Source organism: Camelus dromedarius, chromosome 12 (assembly GCF_036321535.1).
Source record: "Camelus dromedarius isolate mCamDro1 chromosome 12, mCamDro1.pat, whole genome shotgun sequence".
NCBI classification, from domain to species: domain Eukaryota; kingdom Metazoa; phylum Chordata; class Mammalia; order Artiodactyla; family Camelidae; genus Camelus; species Camelus dromedarius.
Genome location: NC_087447.1, coordinates 9,348,573 through 9,358,123, shown reverse-complemented (window position 1 = coordinate 9,358,123; position 9,551 = coordinate 9,348,573). Strand labels below are relative to the sequence as shown.

The window sequence follows — 9,551 nt, the reverse complement described above, 5'->3', positions numbered from 1 at the left end:
TCAGAGTAAAGTTCCAACAATCACCCCAGCCGATAGCAGGGAGACTTGGGGTCTGGCCTTTTAATTCCTCCTCTGCTAGGGTGGCCCTGGGACCTCTGAGGGGGCGTGGTGCCCACCCATGCCCAGGACTGAGCCATCAGGGACAGACTCCCCACCCCCAAGGCTGCAGCCACACAGGGTTACAGGCTTGGGGCCGGGGCAGGCTCAGACTCAGCCCTGGACGCCCCGGGTCAGCCCACCCCTCACCCACCCTCCCCACCTTGCCCCTGGAGGATGGGCCTGCCGCGGGTCTCCCCCTTCCTCTGCACACCACACTTGGGGAGTCTGAGCCACCCTCCTCAGCCCAGCTAGGCTCAGACTGACCCCTACTCTGTCCCCCAGACCCGCAGCACAAGGTCTCCTGCCATACACTGGCCTGTCCTCCCGGGGGCCTGGGTGACCTCCATATGCAATCGGTAGTGAGCAGCTGGGCCCCACAGACACTCATGCACTGTACGTGCCATTCTCCCATGACTCTTTTTGTACTTAATGTATGAAAGATCCAAACTAATATTGCTGTAAAAAGGAGAGACAAATTAATATAGCTTATTCTATAAATATATCTGTATATAAAGGTTTCTGTATATTGTATAGAGCTGTGTATAAACTGGATGTAGAAGCACGCTGGCCGCCTTGAGTGACCTCTCTTCCCAGCAGGTGGAGTTGGGGTGGTTGGCCGGGAGGGGACTTCTGAGGCTAGCTCTCACTGCTGTCGATGCCCTGGTCCAGGACCACACTTGGAGTCACAGTGAGAGACCAGAAGACCCTCGAAACCCCATTTGAATGGGGTCAGCTCCCTGCCTCTGTGAGATGTGCCCGGGGACCCATCTGACCTCATTAGGGCCTTGAAAAATGGACCTCCTTAGCCCCTTCTCTCTGAGGGGTCTGGGGCTCAGGGAGGGTTAGTAAGCTCCCAGGACCACAGAGCTAGCCATGGGGTACCAGGCTGGTCTGACAGTGCCCGCCTCCTCCACAAGTCCTGAGAGCTAGGGAAGGGGGAGGGCACTAAAACTCCCCAGCTGGGTAGCACGGAAATGCAAGGGCCACAGGAAGTCTTTGCTGAGGGCTTCCGTAGAAGGGTGCAAAGGACCCAGCCAGGCTCAGGACACCCCAGGGACTCCAGCCCAGCCTGGCCCCAGGACAGAGAGGCCAGGGGAAAGGCTGTAGAGCCAGGGTGGGCCGGCAGCCTGGCCTCCCGCCAGCCCCATGCCCAGACCTGGCCCATCCACACAGCAGGTGGCGCTGTTCCTCCAGCCAGTCCCAACAGGACCTGCCGAGTGCAGCCCAGGCAATGACCCAGCCAAGCTTTGACCAGACCTTGACCTTCCCCGCTCATACTGCCCACCCTCCCCCACCCCCAAGTCCAGAGTGACCCTACCTGCTGAGGGGTTGGAAGGATGATAGAACAGTGCTGTCTTCACCCAGGCCTCTTTTTGTTGTTGTTGTTGCAAATTTACATATTTTTATATACTGTCACTGAAGGGTAAATTAACACAAAAAGGAATCTGTGACTGGCAGCACACCAAGAGCCTAAACTTCGCTAAAGACACCCAGGCCTCTCTGAACAGAAGAAACTGAGGTTCATAAGGGTGGAAACCTGCTTGAGGTCACTCAGGCCTGGGGACAGGTCTAGGACCAGAACCAGGCCTCTCATCCCAGGACTCTGGCCTCCACCATCGCCTAATGGTTTTCAGAGGTTCTTCACACCCTGTAGTCTCATTTGGTTTGCAAATTATCCCATCCAATTAGGGGGCAGAAGCAGAAGCAGCTGCGGGCCAGAGAGTTTCTGTGACTTGCCTAAGGTCACACAGCATGGCATGCGGAGGACCTCTCAATGAGGAGCAATGCTGGGAAGGGTCGGAGCAGTGCTCTGCCTCCCAGGCCCTACTTGGACCCTCAGATGGCCCTTCCATCTCAGCCGGGAGGGAGGTGGGAGAGAGGTTACCCTGCAGGGCCCCAGCCTCACTTACTCCCTGGGTTCACACTCAACACCTGCTGGGCCTTCCTCTCTTCCTCTGCAAAATGGGCAGATGCCAGGACGGTGTTGGCCCACGGGAGACCCAGAGCCCTGCGGTAGGGAGGGTTCTGCCCACAGAACCCCACCCTCTCCTGGGCTAGCCTCCAGCCCGTTACTCATTAACCCTCATGCCCCAGCCTCCCTTTCCCCAGGGCTGCCTTCTAAGCCGCCGGCTCCTCCTACCGCCATCCAAGGGCCAGCACTGGGCATGGGGAACTGACCTGGAATCAGAGAAAGCACCATTTATCCGTCACTTTCCTGGCACTTTACTTGCACGGTGAGGTGGGAATAACAGGTTGATGTAGAGATGAGGCATGGATCAGAGGACAGGCCTTGGAGAACAGCTGAGCCAGCCACAGGGACAGCCATGTCTGCTGGGCCAGGGCTGAAATCTTGGTCCCTCACTCTTTTTGACTTGGTTGGGCAGGGGTACCGATGGGAGCTCCTCCGCATGGATGGGCCCTTCAAGGTCCTGGTTATGCAAGGCTTCCTGGGGCTCCCTCACCAACCTTAGCCTCCTTCATTATGGAGCTGGGCCAGCCGGGGCAAGGGTTGGGGGCAGCCTGGACTCTAAGCCGAGCCCTAGAGTCTGGGACCTTTCAACCACCCTTCTCCCCCAGCCCAGAGATGAAAACCCCTGGGGACAGTTGCTCCTTTGCTCAGTGGCCTAATGGAGTCAGGAGAGATGGTAAGGACAGAACCCCCTGAGCGAGGCCAGCTCCCACAGGATTAAGAGGAGGCTCCATCCCATCCCAGCCAACTTCAAGGCTAATGCAGAGACTCAATCATCCAGCCAGAGGAGTTGTGTGTTGGGGACAAAATATGCATATCCCACCTAACCTTTGACAACCAAGGGACATGTTTAGCTCACCTGGATGGCCTTCCAACGGTGGACTTTTTGGCACTACAGGGGATATGGCGGAAAGACCTGGGGGTGGAGGAGGCTTATAAAGAAGCTGATTTTCCAGCTGGTCCTGGGCCACTCCTAAAATCAATTCATTTTTAAAAATCATACGGCATAGGCGGGCGTCTACTTTGTCCACAGGCAGGCCTGGCCCGGGTTGGGGAGGGGGCAGAGCAGAGAATAACAATTGTCTTAAGGGAGGCTGCGGAGGGAGCAAAACCTCTGGGGTGTATCAGCTGGAAAAGAATAGGCATCTCAGTGTGGCCCTCTCCCCCCTCTCAGCCCGGCCCCTGCGGGGGGAGCACTGGTCAGCACACACAGCTGGGGCCTCCAGCAAAATCTCATTCTATATATCTAAGAGCAACAGCTCAGAGAGCGGCCCCCGGAGGGACAAAACCTCATTGTGAGACACCCGCCGGCCTGGGCACCCCCTCCCCCAGCCCCAGAACTGTCGTGGCATTGACCCTCCTCGGCGGGCCACCATGGGCCTGCTGACTGGGCCACATCTGGGGCTTAGGGACTCATCATCCCTCTCCCATGGCTGGCCACTTGGTGGGGAGGGTGGTCTGGGTGCGAGCAATTTTGCAGGCTCTCACTCCATCCCCACCAGGCAGCCCAGCTCACCCCCCAACTCTGTGGTGCCGCCAGAGGGAGGAGTTGAGAGTTCTGGGCTGGCTAGACTGGCATCTTGATCTGCCTTTGAGCTTCAGTTTCAGTTTTGTCGTCTGTCAGGCAATGAATGGTGGGGTGGGATAGGTTTTTCCAGCCCTGACTTGCTGTGTCTGAGGATCCAGAGAGGCTGTGAGTTGAGCTACTCCATAGTGAGATGATACGCTGGATTAGAGATCCCAGAATTCTCTGCTTCTGAGGTTTCAGAGATCTAGGATTCTGCAGTTTGACGATGCCACCTTCCATTCATTCAACACATATATTGAGCACCTACTGTGTGCCGGGTAGCATTCTTAGTGTTGAAGCTATTGCAGTGACCAAGCCAGAAAAATCCCTTACCCTCATAGAGCTCCCATTGTTGAACGAGGAGAAGGATAATAACAAAAACTAGATACAAGTCTTTTATGTGGTGAGAAAGAAAGGCCTAAGCAGGAGGAATTGCTTTCAATAAGATGGTCAGAGGGTTGACAAATGAGCTGAGACCTGACTAGTCCAAAGGAACCAGCCATTTAGGGACCAACATTGTAGACAGATGGAACAGCATGTGCTAAGGTCCTGTGGCAGGTGTGGACCTGGCATGTTTTAGTCATGGCAAGGAAATGGCTGTGACTTGGTGATCAATGGAGAGAAAAGTAGGAGCTACGGTCAGCGACATAGGCAGGAGCAGGTCGTAGAAGGCCTTGGGAACCAGGGCAGGATGTTTACATATTGTTTTGAGTGTAAAGGGAAACCACAGGTTTTAGCAAAGAAGCGACATGATCTGATTTATGTTTAAAAAGAGTGATTTGGGAGGATTGTAGAGGAGGTCAATGAGGAGAGAGGCTTGCAGCTGGGCAGAAAAGAGATGTGGAGGTGCTCACAAGGGTAGAGGCAGAGGGAGGGGGCTGGTGGATTCACTCAAGACACTCGGAGCTACCTCCAAAGCCTTGGGGTTTCTCACTACCCCGCAGGGGAGCAGTGATTGAGAGAGCAGTTTCCCAGGTCAGCTCTGAATGCTGCCTTTGACCCTAATTACTATGAAATCCTTCAACCAGTACTGTCTAATACCTCAGCCACACACAGCTATTTAAATTTAAATGAATTCAAATTAAATAAAATTGAGAAGTCAGTTCCTCAGTCTCAACAGCCACATTTCGAGTGTTCAGTAGTCACTTGTGGCAAGTGGTGACCATGCTGGCCAACACAGAGGACATCATCATCATGGAAGGTTATACAAGACACACCTCCTCAGATAGTACTGAACTTCATTGAGCTTCAGTTTCCTCATCTGTAAAATGCAATTTTTACAGAAAAAAAAAATCTGTACCTTGGTAAGGTACCAGAGAGGACCAAATGAGATAACCCCAGTGGGGCGCTCAGTGTGGGCCTGGCACATAACAGATGTTCGAGAAATGCAGGTTATTATTGTCACTTCTGAGATGAAGGGTGGGTAAGGAGAGGAAGCGGGGATGTCTCTGAGGTTTGGTTCTGAAAATCTAAGATTCCGAATCCTGCTGTCTTCCCCTGTCCAAAGGGTGGCCGAGGACTGCGGAGGCCCTGCCCTCCGGGCACAGAGGCCGGGCTGACCCGCGACCCCCAGGTCCTTAGGACCCCGCGCCGAGCGCCCCCTGGAGGAGCCGCGCATGTCCTGCCCGCCGAGGGGCTGTCGCGCGGGGCCGACCGGCAGGGGGCGCTGCGCGCGGCGGGCGGGGCGCGTGGGGCGGGCCGGGGCCGGGCCAGGGACGCGCGGGGGGCGAGCGCCGCGGCCGGTCGGGCGGGACTGCAGCCGGAGCCGAGCCGGGACTGTCGCGCGGGCCGCGCCGGCGACGCCGCGCCCCCGGGCCGGGCTGTAGCGGGGCCGGGGCGGAGTGCGCACCGGGCAGGCTGGACATGGAGGTGGTGGACGAGACGGAGGCGCTACAGCGCTTCTTCGAAGGTGAGAGATTGCGGGCCGATGAGGGCAGCGACCCTCTGTGCTGGGAACCCCCAGCCGATCTCCCCGGGGACTGGGACCCCCGACTATGCTTTCACTACACTGAGAGCCCCCCAGGAACGCTTCCTCTGGGCTGGGGCCCTCCTGTCTCCTGGAGATCACTATCCACTACGCTGAAGTTGGGCTCCTCTGTCCCCGTCCCCTAACACACACCTTCCTTGGAGCTGTGTCCCCTTCCCTGCTCGGTCTACTTCATGCCTTCCAGGACCTTCAGTCCTCCCTAAGTTCTGACCACCTCCCACCCCCAGCGCACTTCCCCACCCCCAGCGCACTTCCCCACTCCGGGGACCCTTTACTGTGCTTGCCCAGAACCCCATCCAGGCTGGGACCCCCAGGTTCTTCCATGCTTCTTAGGCTGGCACCTCAGCACGCCTCTCAGAGCCTGGGATCCCTACCTAGAGACTCAGGCACTGTGTGTGCCTTTCAGGTTGGCACCTTCCCCTCAAGCCTGACTCCTAGGGGCTGGGACCTCCCCACCGTGCTTCTCTGAGACTAGAACCCCCATCAAGATGAGAACCCCTTTCAAGACTGTCACCCACCTTCCAAAGGTTGCTCCTTCCCCCAAGGCTGAACTTCCCCTTGAAGCAGCTACTTGGGGTTGGGAACCCCTCCCGGCATTCCTCTGTGGGCTGGATTCCCCCACCCCCAACCCTCGAATGCTCTCTTTGGGCTAGAACCTTCTTGAAGTTGGCATCTCTGCTGCCTGCCATCTCTGCACTCTGAGACCCTCCCAGAGCTTCGAACTGCATGCTGCCCGCCCTCTGAGGCTCCTCAGAGCTGTGTTGCCCACACCTGTCCCTGGAACTATGCCTCCTCTGGCTGTGCTCCCATCCCAGGAGTGACCTCATCCCCTCACCTTGACCCTGATAGGACTCTCCCCTCTGGGGTCTACACATACCCTACAATATTTTCTTTTACCCTTTCCCCTCCCCTCCCCCTGCCAGTGGTTTAGGAGATCTGCTCCTACATCTAACTAACTCCCCTCGCCTTTTCCTGAGTGGCCTCTGCCCCATCTTCAGGGCTGTCCCCATCCTGGGTGCTGGATTCAGGAGGGGTGGGGCAGAGTGTGGGAGGGGGAGGCGGAGGACAGGCTGATATCACCCAGCTTCTCAGACCTTCGCTGGAACATCGAGCCAGACTCTCTTCACCAACCTGGGTAGCCCAGCCTCTGTCCCCTCTCTCTCTCCAGTCCCTAAGCCCACATCCAGCATCACAGTGCATTCAAAACCCAGAACTCAATGATTCAGAACCTTCCATTAGTGTGAACCTGCCCCTGGGGAGGGGGTGTATGTGTGGCCCATGTGCTAGGCCACAGGGCAGGGAATTTGGGCCCAAGTTTCATGCCCAGCACCCACATCCCTTTGGAGTCCCATGAGGGAGTGAGGAAGGCCTTTTTTCACCTCAGTTTCTCCCTATGACTTCCGGGTAGGAGTGGGGCTGGGTGGCGGGAGACTTTGTCCACTCCTGCTTGCTGAACAGTCCAGATAAGGGCATCCCCAAGCCTCAGGCCTCCCCACTCCAGGATTCTGGACACCCCAGCAGACCCAGATACAAGAAATCAGGCTTGAACTAGATTCAATGATTGGTCCTGAGGCTTTTGGGCAATTTGATGGTCCTAGGCAGTTTCCCCATCAGTCCCAGGGGCTCTTCTCTCCCCAGATCCTATTCATCCTTTAGGAGCCCTTAAGGGGCCTTAAGGGGGCTGGGGACCCCTGGGGAAGTAGGAAGGGGACACTCATTCTTGCTTGGGAGGTACTATTTTGGGGGTGCCCTGAGCCTGCCAGATACCCCAGATGACTCATGGGCCAAGACCCCATGCTTCCTGCAATTATCCCGGTGCCTCCTCCCCTGGGACCCTGGGCCCATGCAGAGGGGTGGGCCTGGCTGGCCCAGGCTCCCTGTCTCCTGAGCCAAACTTTCCCTTCTGGCCGTGGGTGGGGGTGGGGGCTGACGCCACGGCTCAGCCATGCGCCTGGCCTGGCGGGGAGGCTGTGCTGCTCCCTCCAGAGAGATAAGAGGAGACTCAAGAATGTCTGTGGAGGGAGCCAGGGGCTGGAGAAGTGTTCCCAGAGCCTGCGATGGGGGGAAGGTGGGGCGGGTGCTGAGGGCTGGGGTCTCCCGGGCCACTTGAGAGGGGAAGGCCTGGTGAGGAACCAGGTGGGCGGTGGCATGTGGGGGCGCAGTGTGGGTGTTAGAGAGCCAGTAGGGCCGGGGTGGGGGGCTGCCGAGTGTGCTCGTGAGTGTAAATGTGAAAGTGCAAGGGGTGGGCAGTGATGCTTTTGTGCGTGTGGATGTGTTGTTTGGGGGGGGGGTGGAGGGGAAAGCAATGCGTGCTTCGCACTTGGGGCTGGGGACACCTGAGTTCTCATCCTGGGCCCTGCTTGGCCTTGGTCACTCCCGGGGACAGTGGGTACCCGGCGGGGGGAGGGTCTGTGCTTCCAGCTCTGGGCTTGGAGGTGGGGAAGGGCTTGGCTGAAGGGGGCAGGGCATACCCAGGCCCCTCGTGTGACATGGCCCACTCTCCAGGCACACCAGGCGTTATGTCCTGGGTCCTGCTGGATCCTGTGCGGGTGGGCCAGGCTGTACCCTGCCCCAGGGTGGTGGGCTGGAGGCTAAGGCGCTTTGGGCCTCAGGTGGGAGGCTGGGACAGGGCGGCCCCCTCGAGGCTGGTACAGCCGGGCCCCCGTGACCGCCCTGCTAATCCCCTAGAGGGAGGCTACTGCCGCCCAGATCGACGGGCACAGGGCCTGCAGAGAGGGGACCCTCCAGGCAGGATGCACTGGCTCCCAGCAGGTAACCGGCACGCAATGGCAGGTGTACTCCTCCTCACCTTGACTGGCTGGGGCCTTGGACTCCCAGAGCAGGTCAGGGACAGGGGAAGGCAGCATCAGAGGATCCCTATAGGACCTTAGAGGTTCTGGTGCAGGCTCAGCCACTGAGTGCTGTGTGGCCCTGTGCGGAACTCTTGCCCTCTCTGGGCTGCTTTTCCTCAGCTGCAAGACAGGAGTGGGTAGCAGAGAAGGTCTTGATGATGCCTTCAGCTCTGATGAGTCTTGACCTCTAGCCCCAGGGAGGAGGGATGCTTTGGAGCATAGAAGGGGGAGGGTGCTGGTCCCTGGCTCCAGGGGCACATGGGGCATGAGTGAGCAGCAGTCACCCCTCAGAAAGCAGGCGGATGTGGAAGAAGTGACTGAGGGGAACTGGGGTACTAGCACGTGCTGGAGAGGCCACTGAGAGTTTGGGGGACCTCCCTCGGCCTCTAGAGCCCCATCAGGGCTGGAGGTGGGAAGCCTGGTTTTCACTCCTTTCAGGCCTGATGGGTGGCTTGGGCTGGTGACTTCCCTTCTCTGGCCTCATGTCCTAGAGTAGACAGGTGGGCCGGACCAGAGCAGGGGTTTCCAATGTGATTCTTTTTAGCCACCGACCCTATGGCCTCCTAATAGGACATATGCACTGGACACAGAGGGACTGGGCTCCCCACAGACCCCAGAGCACCAGATCCTGGTTTGAAAGATACCCTTCCCCTCAGCTCTAAGATGGAGGAAGGGAGGGGTGGCATTGGCCCCCTTGCCCAGGGCCCAAGACTGCTGCTCTGGGAGAAGAGAGTTAGCCAGCATTAGCCAGAGCCAACACCCGGGCCTCAGCACTCCCCTCTGCCACCAGGGCTTTGGGGGAGGGAGGGCGGCCTTCCTACAGGGGCCAGCATCTCTGCCTCCAGAGGGCAGGAGGAGGCCCCTGGCAGAGACTTGTGGGAGAGGACGCCCACCCCGGACGGACCCAGAGGCTGGGGTTGGGCTGCAGTGTGTGACGGGGTAGCCCTGTGCCCCGTGTTCACCTGTCTGTAGAGCACCCAGGGAGTAGGTGGATGGGGGAAATGGCCAGACCCCTTACTCTCAAGGAGATGAGATGGAGTGTCTCCTGGGTCCACCCAGAGCTCCCCCAGAGGGCTC

General features: G+C 58.3%; 1 protein-coding gene across 6 annotated transcripts in view; it reads left to right on the top strand.

The window, feature by feature from the left end:
- The first annotated feature begins 5,387 nt into the window (after positions 1-5,387).
- MYRF (myelin regulatory factor) overlaps positions 5,388-9,551 on the top strand; it is a 34,056-nt gene continuing 29,892 nt past the window's right edge. For all 6 annotated transcript variants that reach the window (XM_031459471.2, XM_031459469.2, XM_031459468.2 and 3 more), the window contains exon 1: positions 5,388-5,544. In XM_031459471.2, coding sequence (XP_031315331.2) covers positions 5,499-5,544 — 46 coding nt within the window. In that variant the 5' untranslated portion in view covers positions 5,388-5,498. The remainder of the gene's footprint in view (positions 5,545-9,551) is intronic.